Raw genomic sequence first — 20,336 nt, forward strand, 5'->3', positions numbered from 1 at the left:
GGACCGGAAAAAAATTGCACAGAGAAGAATAAAGAGTTAGTGGAATGCATAAGCGCTGATATTAAGGGTTTCGGGAATGGTGCTGAAATTGTCCTAATAGGTGACATGAATGCCCACATACAGGATTTAGATGGCTATACTGACAATAACGGGAAGTCAACGCTAGACCTTTGTGAGCAACATAACCTCGCTATTGTGAACACAGGGGCTAAGTGAGAAGGACAGATCACGTGGGATGTAGGAGACCGGCAATCGACCATTGATTACTGTCTGATGACAGAAGGTATTCATGATAATTTGAGAGAAATGGTCATCGATTAGGAAGGCTTTAGAAGCATCGGCAGTAACCATAAACGCATCATTTTGTAAATGGGATATGTAGTTCGAAAAGAGAGCAAGGAGAGCAAAATGGCCAGTCCAAATTTGAACGCTGAACATATAGCAAATACAGTCACTAGTGTTGAGGAAGAACTTGGCAAATGGCCAAGAGTGGGAATATGGGGAGCTTCTAAGTATAATAACGACAGAAATATGGAAAGAGAAACAACATGCTCGTTGGAAAGGAAAAAAAGAAACCGAAAAGCTGGTGGAACAGGGAGATACGAGAAGCGATTGCTGAACGACAGAAAGCATCTCGAGAGCACAGACAGGCAAAGAAAGCGCAGTTGCCGCAGGATGAAGCAACCAGTAAACGGGAAATATACCGGGAGAAAAAGTCTATGGTTCAAATACTGGTGCAAGCAAAATTAAAAGGTGAACGTGAACATTGGTTGTCAGAAATACGTGAGAAAAAGAAGGCCGCACCTACAATATTTTCGAAACACATAACATTATTAGGCAGGAAGTCAACAACAATACAACAGCAAATTCTAGACGAAAATGAAAACGGACTGGAAGGAGAAGCGGCAATAAATTACATCCGAAAAGTAACAGCCGAATCTTTCCAAGGCAATTACGAGGTTGTATTTGAAGAAAAAAAGAGCATGAAAGAGACCCAAGTGCAAAAGGAGCTGTTGCTGACAAATTTAAACTGGAAGAAAGCGCAAGAGAACATTCCTAAGCGCACAGCCACAGGGCTTGACGAAGTTCCGTTAGGCTGGTAAATGAACTAGGATAAAAAGTAATGAAGCTCTGGTGAAAGCAGTGGAAAAACTTTAACAGATAAACGAATACCAGACAGTTGGCGACAAAGTAGAATGAATTTAATTCATAAAGGTAAGGGGGAGAAAGACAGAATTCATTGGCATAGATCGTTAACCATTACATCGGTAATATACAGGCTAGCAATACAGGCAATCAAATTAAAGCTTCAAGCATGGGCAGAGAATAATGGCATTTTGGGAGAGCTTCAGAATGGCTTCAGAATAGGTAGGCGTTTGGATGATAACTTGTTTGTTCTTACTCAGTGTATTGAAACATCAAAAGCAGAAAGCCGACCGTTGTATCTGGCCTTTTTAGATATTACAGGAGCCTACGACAACGTCGACCGCAACATGCTGTGGGACATTTTGGAAGGGAAAGGCTTAGGTAACAATTGTCTACAGCTTTCGAGAGAGATTTACCTAGAAAATACCGTTTGCGTTGAACGGGAAGGGATGAGGAGCGAGGAAAAAGTTCATATCAAAAAGAGACTGACGCAGGGGTGCCCTTTATCCCCGCTGCTGTTTATGATGTACATGGTGAGGATGGAGAGGGCTCTAAAAGGAAGTAATATCGGGTTTAATCTCTCATACAAACAGGCAGGTACAGTACTAGAGCAGCAACTCCCAGGTTTATCTTATGCAGACGACATTGTGTTGCTAGCTAACAAGCAAAGTGATTTGCGACGTCTGGCTAATATCTGTGGACAGGAAGGCAATAATTTAGGTTTGAAATTTGGTGTTAGAAAATTAGGTGTTATGGTATTCAATGAAAGCAGTGAACAGGCAGTGGAAATACAGGGCCAAGAAATATCTTGGGTAACAGAATATCAATACCTTTGTATATGGATAAACGAAGGCAATAGATATATGAAAACACAGGAAAAAACCATCGCAGTAAAGGGGAAGAGAAACGCAGCCATAATGAAGCGCAGAGCGCTATGGGGATACAATAGGTACGAGGTCCTCCGAGGTATGTGGAAAAGTGTAATGGTTCCAAGACTTACTTTTGGAAATGCGGTTGTTTGCTTTAAATCAGGGTTACAATCAGGACTCGACGGGAACCAAAGGTCAGTGGATCGCCTCGCATTGGGCGCTCACGGGGAGACTACAAATAAAGCTGTGCAGGGTGATATGGGCTGGACTAGTTTTGAAGTGAGGGAAGCTCGCAGTAAAATTGAGTATGATTGTACTGTATTGTATTGGGTTTTATGGCGCATAAGCAACTGAGGCTATCATGCGCCAAACACATGGTATAATTTATTTCGAAAATTGGGTATCCTCAGCGAAAATCCTTGTCCGGACAAGGACTCTGAGGAGCCCAACAAATCAAATGGAGACCTCAGCCTTCTTTTCAGGACTGAGAAAATGGGTGAGGTGCATCATAAGATGCGTGAAAAAACTGGGTAAGAATTTTTAGAATTAATAGTTCTGTGATATATTATATTTCGTTTAGAATCGCTGCGTCTTTCAAGAAGCTAAAAACAGATGAAGTTCCTACAAGTGGGTTATCTCCTAAAGGTAGACTGGGATGGAAGGGAATGCGTTCATTGTAAAATACAGTAAAATAATTTTTCCTTAGCCGTTCGAGTTGTGTCCATGAGAATAAAATGTGATTTACAGTGAGTTCATCTCCACATTTCTCCCATAAGGGTTTGTCTTGTTTTGTCAGTGGAAAGTTATATGTTAGGTGTGTGGGTCCGATGCGCAGGCGGCATAAAATTACTTCTATAAAACGTTCCTGATGCCTGCATCATCTCCATTCTCCCAGAATAGGTTTTACTAAATGTAGTTTGTTATTTTCTTCTCTATTCCATGTACACTGCCATTTTTCTTTAAGCTTATTTTTTACTAACTTCATGCAATCTGCATAGGGTATATTTGCCGTACTGACATCCTTATGGCAGGCTTCAGCAGCGCACGCGTCAGCTCTCTCGTTGCCTCTAATTCCATGATGGCTTGGTATCCAACAGAGCTTAATTTCGTGCCCTTGCGTTTGAGCAGTTATTATGTTATGGATTATATTTCCTATTAAAGGTGCCCTTACGTTTCTGGCTTTAGTGCTGTGATTGCACTCAGGGAGTCCGTGTAGATAATGCTGTTTTGAATATTCATCTCGACTATTTTTGATACAGCTACCGAAATGGCATAACATTCGGCTGAGAAAATTGACGCGCACTGAGGCAACCTGACTACCTTTTCCCATTTATCTTGTACTACAGCACTTCCGACGTAAAGTGATGTTTTAGAACCGTCAGTACAAAAAGCTGTGTATTCTTTGTACTTTTCGTCTAGCGTCGAAAATTCTTGTAATATATGTTCACGTGGAGTTTCTTTTTTATGAAATTGTGTCAGTGTGTAGTCATCTACACTGGGAAAGGTGTACCAAGGTGGCAGTGGTTCGGGTCTCTGGGCAACATCAGGCAGTGCGTCTAGAATACCTAATTCCTGGCAAATTTCTTCAAATCGGAGAATAAGGGGTCTCGTCGCATTCGGTTTGTTGTTAAAAAGCTGCTTAGACGGGCACTTCGTAACTCTGGAGTAGCAGATATGTTTTGGTAGTGAACACGTTTTTAGGACATATGCACTTGTGAGCATGGCTCTTCTATCTGCGAGGGCTGGTTCGTTACATTCGACATATAGACTGTTTATGGGTGATGTCCTGTATACCCCACTTACAAGGCGCAGACCTGAGTTATGCACTGGATCTAATTGCTTCAGGTAAAACGGTCGAGCAGAGTTGTATACTAGGCACCCATAATCGAGGCAAGAGCGAACTATACTGTGGTAGATGTGTAAAAGGCAGGTCCTATCAGACCCCCAGCGTTTATGTGAAAGTAACTTTAATATGTTTAATGATTGGGAAGTTTTCTTCTTCAGGTTCTTTATGTGTGGCAAGAAGGTCAGTTTTCTGTCAAAATTTATGCCCAGAAACTTGTGTTCACTTTTTACCGGCAATTCCGCTTCGTTCAGGTGTAGCCTAGGATCTGTCTGTAGGCCACGTTTGAGTGAGAAAAGGATGGCCACTGTTTTCTGTGGGGAGAACCGGAAACCATTTCGGTCAGCCCACGTTGAGAGTTTATTTATTGCTAACTGCACTTGTCTTTCGCATGTTGGTATGTTTGAGGACGTGCAAGCTATCTGAAGATCGTCGACCTAGATTGAATACATAATTTACCTTGGAATTATTTTACTGATTGAATTCATTTTAACAACAAAGAGGGTCGTGCTTAAAACACTCCCTTGGGGCACTCCATTTTCTTGAATGAAAATTCTCGACAGGGTTGAACCGAGGCGTACATGGAATGAACGGTTTGAAAGGAAGTCTTTTAGGCAGTTCAGCATACTGCCACGAATGCCAAGTTCAGCCAAATCGTGAAGCGTTCCGTACCTCCAGGTTGTGTCATAAACTTTCTCTAAATCGAAAAGACAGCAAGACATTGTTGTTTGTGTATGAAGGCTTCACGGACAGTATCTTCAAGACGAACCAGGTGGTCTGTTGTGGAGCATGCCTTTTTGAAACCGCACTGATGGACATCGAGAAGCTCACGGGCTCCTAGCACGAAGGGTAATCTCATATTCACGATATTTTCAAAGGATTTTGCAAGGCAGCTGGTGAGCGCTTAGGGCCTGTAACTACTGGGGGAGGTTGATGGTTTTTCGGGCTTTAAAAATGGAATGATGATGGCCTTCTTCCAGGCATCGGGTAGTTTACCCGATACCCAAACTTTATTTTAAAAACTTAAGAGTGCCTCTACGGCAGGTTCAGAGAGGTGGGACAGCATTTGATAGTGTATTCCGTCAGGGCCGGGTGCAGTCTGTTTACCAGCGGACAAGACTGTGTTGATTTCTTGAACTGTGAATAATTTATTATATGGTTCATTTGTATATCCACTTGTAGGGAGTCTTTGTTTCTCGGCTGTGTTTTTGTACGTAAGAAATTATTCTGTGTAGTTTGATGAGCTGGTAACTGCCGAAAAATATTCACCTAAAATGTCTGCCTGTTCTTCGATCGTTGTCTGTATACCAGGGGCTGTTAGAAGGGGAAGTGTGAAAGGGGAGTATTTACCATCGAGCCTTCGTACCTCCTCCCACATTTCTTTTGATGCGGTTGAGCTATTTATGGAAGTCACGTTATTTTGCCACGAAGTCTTTTCGGTTCTACGGCGGATATATCGGGCTTGTGCTCTTGCGTTTTTAAAGTTTATGAGATTTTTCTGCGCGGGGTACCTTCGAAAGTTTCTCCGTGCTTTGTTATGTTTCTTTTTTGCTAATCTACATTTTTTTGTATACCAGGTTTTGTGGTTTTGTTTCACCACTCCAGAAGATTCAGGTACGGCCAGGAGCGCGGCCGAAATAATACAGTTTGTGGCATATTCATTAAGTTCATCTATACCTAAATTATGTGGATATATTTTTTCTAAGCTGGCATTTTCTTGAAACAGTACCCAGTCGACCAAATGGAGCTTCCAACATCGTGGTTGTGTAGGCATGATTTGCGGAGGTGATGTTAGGTTGATAAGAACAGGTAAATGATCGCTACCATACGGGTTGTCCAAGACATCCCATTTAAAAAACATTAAAAACAGAAGGCGATGTAAGAGAAAAATCTAAGCAGCTCCATTTTCCGGAGCTTGGAGAGCAGTATGTGTGCTTGCCCCTGTTGAGCAGGCATAAATTATTGGAGAGAATAAAATCTTCTAAAATACGGCCTCCAGTTCCGTTTGTTCGCTTCCCCACAAATTGGAGTGAGCATTAAAATCGACGACTAACAGATATGGCTCTGGTAATTATTTTAAAAGGTCTTCTAAGTCATGGAGTGTTACTGTCAGATGTGGTTGGATATATACGGAGCATAGTGTAGTTGTTTTAAAGTGTACTACCGATACTGCAACGGCTTCAAAAGTAGTCTGAAGCTTGACTTCACAAGTAGCCACACTACTTTGAACAACTATGGCAGTACCTCCAGAGAGCCTATTTGCTTGCTCTCGGTCGTGACGAAAGACTTTATATTTACTTAAAATATTTTTATGTTTTGATCCCAAGTTTGTCGCCTGGAGACACAAAACAACCGGGGAAAATACAGCAAGGATATCTTTTATGTCACCGTAGTTTTTTAATATGGCTCGACAGTTCCAGTGAATTATGAACGCCATATCTAATAACTTTGACGAATGCATTTCAAAACCTATGCTGCCGATTTTGTGAGGCCCGTTATTAGAGTTTTTCCTCCCTTTTTGTAATCAAGGGAGTTGCACCGCCGCTGCTGCGGAGGCGGGCTACTGCTTATATTCATCGCCTCCAGCGATGTGATGGGTTTCCGCGGGTAACCCGCCGGTGTACGGATTTGTGGCTTCTCCTGATGGGGGGAAGCCATGCGGCCTACCGGCTCAGGGGCCAGCGAGCCTTTTTTTGTGTGATAGTATTGCAGCCTTGGCTGCACCTGTCACAGTTGTGGATGGCCCTGCCAGGGCAGTGGCCTGAAGTTGGAGTGGTGTGTCACCACTGCCACTAACTTTGGTTGTGCCAGAGGCCGCCGTCAGATGCACCTCCGGGATGTCAATGGCGCCGACACCGGAGTGCCGTTCGGGTGGGGGACCGGGCAGGCACACATCAACAATGGTGTACTGTGTGCCCACTGTCACCAGACGCCGCTCGGCCTCCCGGCGAACGGCGTCAACATATGACCTGGATGTTTCTTGACTGAACGTTTTCCTTTCCTCAGGGTAAGATATGTTTTCACGTACTTTTAGATTGATTATTTGTTTTTCTTTTTTGAATACTTGACAGGTTCGTGAGTACGCTGCATGTGGACCGTTGTAATTTGCACATTTTGTTTCACTTTGTTGGCGGTTGTCAGTATTGCTTTCGGTTTCGGCGCATTTGGCACAGGTCTCCTTGCCTCTACATGTTTTGCTGCCATGGCCATAACTTTGGCATTTGAAACATCTCCTAGGGTTAGGCATGTATGGGCGCACTGGGCACCTGATGAATGCATCCCGGACAGACTCGGGCAAGCGAGTGCTGCCGAATGTTAGCACGATGTGAGGTGTTTTTTCTTCGCCGTTGCGCCTTGCATTTATGCTGTGAAGGGACGTTACTCCTTGGTCTCGCAAATTCTTGCGGAGCTCCTTTTCGTTCTCTGTCATTAGCATGCACTCAGAAATTACTCCCTGAACGCTGTTCAGGCTTCTCTGAGGTGTTACAGTAATGTTGAGGCCAGCAAGCTTCTTTTGTGCGAGTAACGCATCACTTTGCTTTTTGCATTTGAATTCTACAAGCAGATCTCCTGAGGACAGTAATTTTGCTTCATATTCTTCGCCTATGTTAGCTACTAGCCACTTTTGTAGTACAAACACTGATAAAGTGGCCACTGGAGCGTTTCGGTCAACAGCGTGAACTACCAGGAACTGTGCAAAATTTTCAGCACATTTCTGAGTTGCAACTTTGATTCCTTCGGTGCGGTGCCGTTTCCGGTTCCGATCGTTTTTTTTTAAGGCGGAATTTTTCAAAGAGCGCCGGTACTTACCAACTTCAAGGGGCTTTAGGGGAGGAAACTTGAAGGCACCGCCTTGCGTACATTCCTTTTATCATTTAAAATGTCGCTATTCATAACCTCTGATGATGTGAAAAGTCATTTTTCTTGATTACAATACAAACACAGCAGTGAAATGTGCAAGAAGTCACAGAAGATTTGTAACGTTCAACCACTATTATTACAAATAAACGCGCTCTTTTGAAAAACGATAGCCTTTAATACAAATGCCAACACCACCCGAGATCGACGCAAATATTGTGAGCACGTGTTATCAGCGAAATATTTTCATGGCTCCAACCAACGGAGAAAATGCGGTGATACGCAGGCTTATCGAACGCCATTGCATATGGCCGCCTATTAGCATAATTCGCGCGAGTCGTTTCACCATAAATTATGGCAGAAAATATCTGCACTGACGACCCAGCGCACCATCAACGTACATCTAATTGACGTTTACGAAACAGCCCTTCCTGTGACGGTACCCACGGGATATTCCTTCGGTCAATTAGCAAGCTGACATGGCGACTTTCATGAACTACCACCATATATTCATGAAATCGCCGGCGCATTGAACGGGCTTCTGCACGCTATCACTCACTTTCTTTTTGTGCTAAAAATTTTTTCTGGTCCATGGCAGCCGTATTGCGCTAAACTCGCAATATGGCTGCCAAGGAACAGAAAAAAAGTCTCAGTCCATAAAAGTTGCAGCTTCACGTCACGTTTTCTCATCTAGATGAAATCGAAACATTGCATCTTACAAGACTTCTGTTTCCCGGCACAAATTTCAAGACACGTGAGCTGTCGACAGCCAATCAGAGTCAACTTCGCGAATAATGGCTGCCGTTCAGCTGCCATATGTTTCCAGAATAGAACCACTGTGTTCACGGGACAACGACGAATGTGCGATCACATGAGCCTCTCATTTTGCGAGGACGTAAGAGTCCAAGTGGGTTGATGGCATCATCGTTTTCAGCTTGAAAGACTGCTATCTTCCATGGTCTTTGATTAATTAAATCTGAAAAGCTCTTTTATATGCCAAGATTTGACTGTACTCTCATGTGTGGCGTACCGCATCAAAGCGTAAATACCAAGCAGATACTGGCATCGTGAAGATTGTAAAATTGATGTTCACGGCCATTGTTAAGCCATCGGTTTATTAACATCACGGCGAGCACTCTGTGTATGTCACCAAACCAAGTTTAGTTTGTTTGCAACTTTCTCCTTCAGTAAGTTCTTAATTCTACATTGTAATATGGTACGTTCCTCTAAGTAGCGACTATGACCGTGTTGACGTGATCCGCATACACCGTCGTACCTTGAGTGAAGCCCGCTCTAAATATAGGATAGTTTTCTCATTGCTTATTTAATGGTGAAATATCAAAATAATTATATATTCTCTAAATATCAAAAGAATTTACTCATTCTTTAATTAGAGCGAGTGGCCCAGCCGGGACTAGGGCGAATGCGTGATCACGTGATTACGCATTCGCCGTCGTCGACTGAGTGCAGCTCGCTCTATATATCAGGACAATTTGCCTACTGTTATTTATTTGCTAAGTGACAAAATATCTATACGTCTTATCCGGAGTTACCCAAAGTGCGGTAGGAATAATCTCGTGCTTAAGAAGCACAGTTGATGGCAGCTTCATTTTACGCCAATCTTGTGCATCACAGGGGGTTGGGCAGGGAGCCGCGTCACGCCATGTGGCGTGCTTCATCAGGTCATTAGAATGAAAAATTTGACATGAAGTTTTTATGTCTATATGTGGGTAGGCGGCATTCTTTAGTGTAGAAGCACACTGCTAGCGCTTTACGACGATGCCATTCGGTTTCGCAAAACAAACGAATGCCAGAAAATTTCTACCTAAGAAATAAATTATTACAAATTGCTAAATTAGTGAAATCATTGCTGTCTTTCCTTCCAAACGATGTGCGCTTCTGCAATTAATTCAATTGTGGTAACATATTTCTAGTTAATGCAGTGGGCCTTTTTTTGAAAAAAAAACGCAGTGTGTGGGGCTTTCAATTTCATTAGGCTGCAATCCCAGCAACCTTTTTTTTTAACCAAATCGTAAACCTATTGCAAAGTTTCAACACTCGTAGAAGTCCCTCCAGCTCTTCAGTGTAAAGTAAAATGTGGTCGAATTTCCTAAAATTACGAGCTATGTTATGTGGACAGTTCTAATTACGTTCAGCGTAAGCTGTAGTGTTTGATTTTGATGTTTGAAGACTGCCTAATCACAATTCATGAAAGTTGAATTTCACTCGTTTTATTTGTCTCCTTAGTGAGCAGCTCTCTGCTTTATCGAAATTGCCAGGATCACTTACTGATAAAATTTACTGCCTGATGGTAACATCACGCTGCAGACGCTGCAGTGAAGTGCTTCGCATTATGTTAGGCACCAGATATTCTCGAACATGCTGCAAAAGAATGCCACTCAATAACGTTTTGTGCATTTTGCCCATTTTGCAGATTTTGCACATCGAAACGGGATTGTTCTGATTGGCAACCATACGCGCGACTACCAGCTTAGCAGCCCAGCGTCATAGACATTCAGCCTGCGTGAATGAACGGTCATCGTCGCCGGCTTCAAACTTTGGTGGAAGGTACAGGCAGCAGGCTCAGCGCAGGATTCCATCCGGGGTAAGTGACGTAGAACTAGTTACAGTTTGCATGGGCTTCCTGCAAGAAGAACAGCTAACACGAAAGTATACACGTTACGTCACAAAACTAAAGGATTTTTTTATGTCGTGCATTTCAATGGAGCCCTCGGGAGAGAATTGCAATTACTAGCTCTGAGCCATGCTAGGAAATTCATCAGGACTACTTTACAGAGTGGCGATAGCTTTTGAAACAGTTTCACCGCATAACACTGCCATCAAGAGGCTGACTTCTTCATTAGTACGTATGCTTTATGACCTAGGTGCCGAATGCCAAATTTCTACAGCCTCAAGTTATCTACGCAGAGTGTGAATTGTGCAGATTACAACAAATAGAGCTGTTCACGACATATACGAAATGTGTTTCGTAAAATAGTTTTAGAGAAAGTGATATTGCGATAAGCAATGTACAAAATACATGCTTACGGCCTTCACATCAGCCAACGTCGCTCTGCCCTTGTAGTCAAAGGTTCCTGCAGCATGTCCAACCAAGAGAACGACGAAGATGCAGTGCGTCATTCTATGCTAACGCTCGCGAAGAGATAGCGCGCGACTTTCAGAGAGGTACTTATTGAAGTATGCCATCTAGAATAGTCTTGCAGCTTATATTCTTTATCTTGCACACATGCAGGACGCTAAGTACGACTGGTGAAATTCTAATGACGCGATTAGAATTTCAATTTATTTGTCAAAATCTGATGACAAAGCACACTCTATGAACCTTTCTCATGATTTCTAATTCAGTGACACGTGTACTCCGGCGTCTTGAATGCGCGTCACACAAGAAGCCATTTCAAGCTAGATCATTAAGTAAATGTCGCATCTGCGATACGTACAAGCAGGGTCAGAAGTTTAGAATTCTGACGAAAAAAAAGCAATATGTTTTTAACTTCTTATTCCTATGCTATTTCATGGACTACAAGCTTAAACTGACCTGATAATCGAATTTTTCGCACACTCCGTATCCCGTAGAGTTCTTACCCTGCATGTGCATTTGAAATGACACACCCATGGAATTAAACATACAGATATGCACCTTCCGAAGATTCAGAAAAGTAGGCAATAGCCAAAAATTCTATAACAAATTTATTACAAAGCTTATATCTAAAATTTTGGCAACAGGGTTTTAGATTAAACGCTTATAAGCACTCCAGGACAGACAACTTTCTTCCATTAAATGATAATAAGTGGAAACGCATCACTTCTCTTTCCTCCTCCACGCATTAGCGGAACCTGAACGGTGACATCGTTTTTACAAAGAAATCTTTGTTCCCGAAAGTTTGTCCAATTAACAAAAAGTCGCAGGCCTGTCCAGCACGCACAGCACAGTCACAGCGTAAGCACGCGGAGCGGTTCCATAGGAGCTTCGTTTTTGCCACCGCGCACTAGAGGGTCTTCGCGGCGAAGTCTGGTCGCGTCGTTTTCACGAGAGCGATTGGAACTATCCGCGATGTTTCCTGGTTACAGCCCCGCGGGCGTAGCTCTACGATTCACTTCTTCAGCAGTGGTTTGTAGCTTGCGAGAACGTTCCATAACGTGCACCAAAGAGTAAACACCGGTATCCAGACTACGTGGCGCACCGCGTGATACGCGACACGGTGAGTTGCTGTTGATGATGATGATACTGATGATGGTTTCTTGGCATCCCCTTCGAAGCGGGGTGGTGACAAAGAGTCACCTAGCCTGCTTGACTTAACCAGGTCCAGCTACATGCATATTGCAAGTCCTACATGTCGGGACACCTGGTGGAATATAACTGAATTGCAATGTAAAGTTTCTACGTATCGACGCTACGCAGCGCGTGCGTCAGGTCGCGTGGTAAATGGCTAAATACGATGATAATGACGATGATGATTTAATGGAATTCCATTTGAAACGGGATGTTGACAAACAGTCACTTAGCCTGCTTCAATTAATCAGGCATACCATACATGTTTTCATTACATCAACATTTATTCATCTCCGTAATCTTTTTCTTCCTCAAGGCTTCTATATACCTTGTACCGCCACCTATGCAAGTGATGCATGGCGTGCCATCTGGTATAATAATATGCAACTTCAATGTAAAGATGGAGCGTATAGATGCTATGGGGGGCGCATCTCACATGGCAAGGCAAGAATACAATGCTAATGATGATGATGATTTATTGGAACCCCATTTGAAATGCGGCGGTGATATAGTCGCCCAGCCATCTTGGTTGATATAATATATGTTGTTTACACACAATATACATTTTTCTAGCATTCTTGTAGATATCTCCTGAAACTTCTTGTTCATTCCCGTACCTACTTTAACTACCAAGTACCGCTACCCGTGCAAGTGCTACTTGGCGTTCTGCCTCGTGTAAAAATATGCAACTGCAATGAAAAATGTGCACAATTCGACACTACACGGCCCGCACGTCACATGGCGTTTAATCGCACGTGGTGTCCATGTGCATGCTTCCGCAGGGAGCAGAGTTGCGCACAGATCCGCCGTTGTGCTTCATTCTGCAGTGAAGCAACTTATCGAGCGCGCAGGAGTCAAAGGCTGCGCGGTTTTCCATTTGATTTCTTCTCTGCTGGTCGTGAGCTACATGCGCCAACTCTTCGGAAGCGGTGAGCAATGCGACACTCTTTAATGGAGGCTACGCTCGAACGATTGGCGCAGCCGGAGGGATGCGAACCCCCCGAAATATTTAGTTTGCATGTACATATGTACACGCGCGTATACAAACACACACACGAGCGTACATAGAGGAGGAGGACCCCCCTCAATCCCTCGAAGTAAAACCCTGACTACCCGTCGCTCGAACAGCTTAAACGTTTGTGCGCGAACGCGCACTACCTTGCAACACAAAGCGGTGCAATATTTTACAGCATGCAAATGAAGTTTTCTCGCGGAGGCCGGCAGGCAAGAAATGTTTTAAAGGTTGTTTGAAAAAAAGTTCTCACACGTGTGGCGGATAATTATGTGAGCGCACTTTGGCTGTCGAAACCAGACGCATAATGATCGTGGCCAAGAGAACTATCGTTCCTTAAGTTATGTCAGTGACCGTTAACCGCTAACCGTTACCGTCATCCATCACAAACCGCCATTCACAGCTGCTGCACGTTTTGGATATATGCGGTACAGACACGCAGATTTAAACGCATTTCAAATGTTCACATGCGCACATTTTATGCAAAACTTAATTTTACGATTCATACCGCAAGATTTACAGCTGCTTCGTAGCAGCAAATCTGCAAGTGAATAAAAGATTCAAGATACACGAGCTTCTAGATCAAATTTATTTCTTACAAGGGAGTGAATGAGCGCAGGGGATGCGTGCTTGTTCTTGGGGCGTTTGGGGCAGAATTCAAAGTCACTGGAAAGACAAGTTATTAAGATTAACAACAGGTTATTTTTATTGCACTAATCACATTAGAAGGCACACTTCCAAAATAATAACTGGAACATTGCAGACTGTAATATGACAACACATTTTCCACAATCCTCACGTCGGTTAAGGCTGATCGAACAAGCACCATATTACGGGCGGTAAGTGCTAAAGCTATCACAGCTGTCTCATCAGCGGGAGCGCAAGATGTTTTCGCACACTACAAAAAAATGAACACGAGTACATTAATCGACCTTACATGAAAAAATCAGAACGCCGACAAAAAAATAAAGAACTGATTAGAGAAAAGCCAGGATGCAGCAGGCAAATGGTATCTGCTAGTATTTACGCTATTTTGAACACATTGTTATAGAGGCGCGTATACAGAACAATCGTACAAACAACACAGCGAATTGGGCGAGTTGGTAAGATATCATTGTCGGCGTATATGTGCAGCGCAATAGAGACGTGTCGTCCATCGTCCATTCTTTGTCCCGTGTCTGTGTCTCGGTGCACATATACACCAAGAATTGCACAAGTGAACAACCTCTCATGCCAGGCGTATGCATTTCAGCGTGTACAGGAGTGTTACTCGAGATAAATGCTGCTTTAGTGTAAGCAAGCCGAACTCACCTCTGTAAACAAGGCGAACGCACCTCGCATATCCTGGTCCCTATCAGAGCTGGCCGGCCTCGTCTGTCCGCGCGGTACCGCGTAAAAAGCTTTGCCACCTTCCGTGCGATTTGTGCAGTTTGGTGTGCTGCACCCCGTCATACAGGAATACAAGCGTCAACATGATGTGTTTCGTACCACTTCACCAAAGTTATTAACGTTATATCGTCGCATACCACACCTGCAACCCGGAACCGATCAGTGCAACGCCCGCTCGACGGTCCGCTGATTGAAATTTCGATGGCACTAACTGAAACGAGTAGGCGCCGCATCCGTAAAGTTGGCTTCGCAGCGCCGCAGTTGAACATTTGACGTCATTTCTTGTGCTGCATGATAGCACTCGGCGAATAGAGGTGCGAGCGGCACAGGAAAAGTTATGCGCAACTCCGGTCCCAGCGGGAGCATATACAGGAACACTAATCGCGTGTCTCCTGGCACGCTAGATAGGAGGCGTACAAAGCGCATTTTTCCACTGCAAGCGCTGGCGTGGCTCTCAAAATATAATCGATACTGCAGCATGCGCAGACAGGACAACGCTATTTCTTTGCGTACGTAATGCTTTTATCTTCGGTTGCTAAAATAAACTGTCTAATTATTCCGATTCCATATGTCCCAGGCGTAAGCGGAAGCCTGTCCCGAATCTTTCGGTCGTGCGAAGCTGACATCGCACATGTCCCTACGCGCAAGCTCAGACACACAAGGACAACGACGAAAGCCAAGCTCGCAAAAGAGAAGTTCCCTGATGCCGTGAACAGGATTCTTTGCGCCGTTTGCGAACACGTGAACATCGGTGAATCCGGGCGATTTCGGCGAAGGCTTAGAACAGCACAACTATAATGTCAACAGCAAGCACGTGGCAACAAACGTGCTGGCTTAACACGCAGTGTCCACGGGCCACGGCATCGACTGGGATAGCGCGACGATATAATTGGAAAAGAAAAGAACAAAACGGCCCGGCTTCACCTGGAATCCCTTCCGATCCAGACAACGTCGCACACGCTCAATCGATACTCAGGCAATCTGCCCCCGATACACACACGATGCTTACGTCAGCTCAGAAAACGTATTTAACCAACCTTCACATCATTCCTTTCGTTGTGAATAACACTCCCATAGTGCGGCCGAAAATTTTCTTTTTTCTTTTTGTTTTCGACGATTGGTCGGTGCACAATATTTCACTCCACTGTTGAAAGCAACAATGACACTGAATTTAGCACAGCGAGTAAGTTGCACTCACTAGGGACTAGGTCCTATCCGTTAGGTGTACCATGCAGTGAATTGCTAATTTTATGAGAATTTGAACGGTGTCACGTGATCACAGGATCACGCATTCGTCGTCGTCCCCTGAGTGCAGCTCGCTCTTTATTAACAATGAGTAAATTGTCTTGAAGTTTAGACATTAAATAAGCATTGCGTAAATTTACTTGATATTCGAGCTGCATTCAAGGAATGACGGACAATGCGTGATCCTGTGAGCACCACACTTTATGGTGGCGTAAAATCCCAAGTGTGTTGATCGCATGATCGTTTTCAGCTTGAAATAGTGCTAGTTTTTATTCTCTTTGGTTAATGAGATACAAAAGTGTTTTGTATGCAAAGAGTCCATTGTGCTCTCACGTGCGCGGCACAGCAGCAAGGCGTATATACCAAGCAGATATTCGCATCGAGAATACTAAAAGAAATTTCCATGACCATTGCTCTCTTATCCGGATATTCACCTCAGAGCTAGCAGTCTGTGTACGTCAGCAAACCAAAATGAATTCGTTCGCAAGTCTTTCTCTCGATATTCTTCAATTCGCATTATTATGCGGTGCGTTTCGCTAAGTAACGACCATGACTGTTCTAATGTGATGACGCATTCGCCGTCGTCCCCTGAGTGCAGTTTGCTCTAAATATCAAGGCAAATTACTCATTGTCTCTTTAGCGTTCTCTAAGTAACGACCGTATTCATGCTAATGCGACGACGCATTCACCGTCCGCTCAGTGCAGCTCACTTTAAATATGAAGACAATTTACTCATTGTACTTTTATAGTACGATGAACTCAGGGGTCGACGGTGAATGTATAGTCACGTGATCAAGCATTCAAATTTGTTTGGTGACCTACACATAGTTCTATAGCTATGAAGTGCATATTGAAATAGCGGACCAATGCTTACAAACGTATCTTTTCGTAGTCACAATGCGATTGTCTTCTTGGTATTGTTACGTAGGAAGACGCAGACGAAAAGCTATATACAAGCGTATTTACAGGGAAAGACACCGCACTTCGCCAAGAAGCAACAGCCCGCGCTAGCCTCTAATCGTCGTCGTCTTCTTCACCCTGCTCACCTCTTTATCATCGCAAATACTGTTCCGTAGCACTACCCCCGGCGACAAAAGCTCCGTTCCGGAGCGCCTAAACGCCGGACTCGGAAGCAATGTAGTAAGTCTTAAGCCTACTGACTTGCGCAACATCACTAAATGCCAGAGTAGAGAACTAGGTTGAACGCACAGGAGCAATTTCGTACGTCACAGGCGTCGCCTGGCGCAGCACGTGGTAGGGCCCTGGGTATCGCGAAAGGAGCTTCTCTGAAAGTCCGACGTGACGAGAGGGCGACCACAGCAGCGCGAGCACACCAGGCGAACACTGCACGTCACGGTGGCGGGCGTTGTACTGACACTGCTGAGTGGTTTGCGAGGCCGTCAATCTAGTACGGGCAAGCTGGCGTGCATGGTCGGCGAGGGCGATGGCGTCGCGCGCATACTCGCTTGTTGAGATCGCCGCAGGAGGAAGTGCCGTGTCAAGGGACAATGTCGGTTCGCGACCGTACAGTAGATAAAATGAAGAAAATCCGGCGGCGTCATCCCGGGATGAATTATATGCAAATGTGACGTAAGGAAGGGCAATGTCCCAGTCATGGTGGTCCTTGGAAACGTTTAGCAGTTCAGATCGGCTTTTGTCGCGCATATTTTTGAGCATCCTGTATGTAACGCCGTCAATTCCCAGTGCGCTGCCTTGATTACTTTCATCGATGGCCGCAACCAGCTCCAGTTCGGTGAAGGCTTCGCCCATCTCGACGTTGCTATCGCCTTCATACTCGTGAGTCGGGTTACCACTCTTCTCGGTCTTGAGGTATTTACTTGTGAGTTCACGAAGGAGCTTCGCCCCGTCCCCGTCGTAACTGTTGATCGCTCTTGTGAGGTCTCAAGTGCATGAGCTCTTGCTTTTTAACGGATCTATGAGGTGCCGCAACAGCTTCCAAGTCTTCTTCGTAGACAGTGTGCCTTGCAGGTCGTCACACATCTTCATCCAGTTTTCCCTGCATAGTTGTTCCGCATACTCGGTCACTTGCTTGTTGAGCGCGTGTATACGTCTACGAAGCTTCTTGTTATGTTTTTGCCTCTTCCACCTTCGAGTAAGACCGTGCCTCGCCGCCCACATGTGACTAAGCCTGCTGTCTACGAAGGGAATTTGCGTGGTCGTAGTAATCTTCTGCGTAAATTTCCTTACAAATTCGCGTTGGTTTCTGGCCCACGCCTCATACGTCTTGGTGTCTTGATTTTCGTCCTCGCCTTCACTGTCTGCGCTTCTACGTAACCGGTCCCAGCCTGTAATGTTGGCTTGACCCAGTTTCGCCTTGATGTCAGTCCCCCCGAGGGTTACACAAATTATATCGTGGTCCGAGCCAAGATTTTCCCCCGTGTTACGCCAAGTTACGTCGAGGTTCCCCCGAACTAGCGTCAGATCAGGAGTGGTGTCTCTGACTGTGATGGTGCCTGTCCTAGTCGGTACGCCCGGTTCGTTAACCACCTCCATGTCGTGATCCTCTATAGCTTTAACCAATTGGCTTCCTCTTTTAGACGAATATTTATAACCCCACATCGTGTGGGCGGCGTTGAAATCTCCTAGCACTAAAATCGGTCTTTTTCTTGCTTCTTGAATGCAGTCCAATATGGTGCCTTCAAAGTCAATCACTCTGCTGGACGGTCGGCAATAAGCATTCAGGACGAAAAAGTTCTTGTCCCCCCCCCCCCACTCTTCTGCTGTGAATTTCGATGAGCGTATGTTCGCAGACTCGCTGAGCGGTCACGTGCTGTGTGGCCGCCATGTTGCGGCGGACCAAGATCGCAGTACCCTTTTCGCTAGGGTCCGTATACGTAATGTATCCTGCGAGCTTGGCCCGGCCGTTGGTCACTTGTAACGCTATGATATCCGGTTTTTAGTCCAATTTATCAACGAATAGCTGTAACTCCCCTATCTTGTTTCTAGTACCCCTACAGTTCCATTGAAATAACGTCGCAGTCTCTTTTTTCTTTCCATTAGTCTTCGTCATTTTCTGCTTTTGAGCGGTAGATTTGCGCACGGAACCAACTTTTCGCGGCCTGACCCGTAGATTAAGCCTTGATGACGTCATCTTGCCAACGGTGTGATGCTTATTTTTCGCATCCATCGTCATGACTCTAACGGAGAGTTGGCTGCATTTGGCCTCCACATTATCCATTCTTACTGTTAGACTGTTCACTTGCGCAGACATTTGGGAAACTTGGCTGGAGATTTGCGTAAGCATGCTCATGACCGACTCCATTGTCGGAGGAACGGCGGCGTCGGCCTTCTATTCCTCCATGGCAACCACTGCCGTTTCTGTCTGTGGAGTTTGCGTCAACGCCGGTGATGTGATCTGCGCCGGTGACGCGATCAGCTTCGTCGCCGCTGGAGCAGCGCTGGTGGTGTCTCCCTTGGGTACTTTCCTTTTAACTGCACTGACGTCATTATCACTGTTCTTTGTTCTACTGAGCGTCTCGATACACTCCATCATTGCTTTTATGTGATTGTTTTGGCCCTTGATTTGATTGTTCTGCCTCTCTATCATCTCCTTGAGTTCCAAACAGTGTCTACACTCGTTGTCTTTGGAAGGGCAGGAGGAGGGGAGCGGAGGGAAATTGCTATTGTCAAGAGCGACGGGAGACCCCGCTGCCCAGCCCACCTGTTTCTCGGCGCCGTTGCTCCACCGGGTCTTCGACTTGGACCTCGAACGAGATTCTCGCCTGCGAGCCTCAGCTACCGATGGTGACTTGGTATCGCTCGTGCTTCTCCCTCGCCTTGTCTGGGAGCGGCTGCGACGCCCGCTCGGTGCCTGCCACGGTGTCGGCTGCCACGCTTGCCCCCTCGGCTGCTGCCGCTGCTGCTACACCTGTTCTCGTTGCTGACGTTCCCAACGCCGTTTACGAACGACGTATGGCGTCTTGAATCTCGCTGTACACTCCTTGTCCGCGGTGAGGTGGTTGCCCCCGAAGAGGCTGCATTTGGGGTTACTGCAAACCTGGCTTTCTACAGCATTCTTCATGCCGCAACCACGGCATACCTTGTCTTCGGGGTTAGGACAAACGTCCATCCGGTGACCGAGGCGACCACGCCGGTCGCACATATCGATCTGCTTGCGATACAGCGAACACTTGACCAGCAGGTTGCCGTATCTGATGCAGTTCGGGACCTTGTCGCCGTCGAATGCGATGACCACCGTCGTCGTCTTGCCGATGCGGTTGGCTTGCATAGCAGTGGGATTATACTCTTGAACGATATAGTCGTTGATTTCTTGAATAGTGTCCGTCATCGGGACACCCCTGATGGCACCTTTAACGGAGCCATGGGGGGCGGTCTCGTAGGCGCTGACTTCATGTGCCGTGCCGTTCATAGTGAGGCTTCAGACTGCCGAGTAGCGGTGTGCGTTCTCTCGTTTAGGCGTACAGATGACGACTATGTTTTGCTGTTTCTTTGGGCAAAGAACATCTTGCGTCACCTCCTCGCCACTCACATTCGCAGCTGCGACGATGGCTCGGCTGATCTCGAATCTAGATACTTCCCCGATGTTCAGACCTCCCCTGGGACGCATGACGATCTTGTTATCTTACCTCGGCAACACAGGCATCCTCGAGGCCTTGAGTAGCAACGCGTCCTAGGAGAAAGAAGCGGAGGTGCATTTCATTC

At 45.4% G+C, this 20,336-nt stretch overlaps 2 protein-coding genes across 11 annotated transcripts in view; one reads left to right on the forward strand and one right to left on the reverse strand.

The window, feature by feature from the left end:
• LOC142585069 (uncharacterized) overlaps window positions 1–10,921 on the reverse strand; it is a 48,236-nt gene extending 37,315 nt beyond the window's left edge. For all 4 annotated transcript variants that reach the window (XR_012829017.1, XR_012829018.1, XM_075695549.1 and 1 more), the window contains exon 1: window positions 10,765–10,921. Coding sequence is in view for 2 of the 4 variants with exons in the window: in XM_075695549.1 (XP_075551664.1) it covers window positions 10,765–10,857 (93 nt within the window). In the remaining 2 variants the exon portion in view is untranslated. The remainder of the gene's footprint in view (window positions 1–10,764) is intronic.
• Window positions 1–20,336, forward strand: part of LOC142585070 (uncharacterized) — a 200,122-nt gene that overhangs the window by 53,936 nt on the left and 125,850 nt on the right. For all 7 annotated transcript variants that reach the window (XR_012829020.1, XR_012829019.1, XM_075695557.1 and 4 more), the window contains one exon: window positions 10,151–10,321. Coding sequence is in view for 4 of the 7 variants with exons in the window: in XM_075695557.1 (XP_075551672.1) it covers window positions 10,151–10,227 (77 nt within the window). In the remaining 3 variants the exon portion in view is untranslated. The remainder of the gene's footprint in view (window positions 1–10,150; window positions 10,322–20,336) is intronic.

This window comes from Dermacentor variabilis, chromosome 6 (assembly GCF_050947875.1).
Source record: "Dermacentor variabilis isolate Ectoservices chromosome 6, ASM5094787v1, whole genome shotgun sequence".
Taxonomy (NCBI): domain Eukaryota; kingdom Metazoa; phylum Arthropoda; class Arachnida; order Ixodida; family Ixodidae; genus Dermacentor; species Dermacentor variabilis.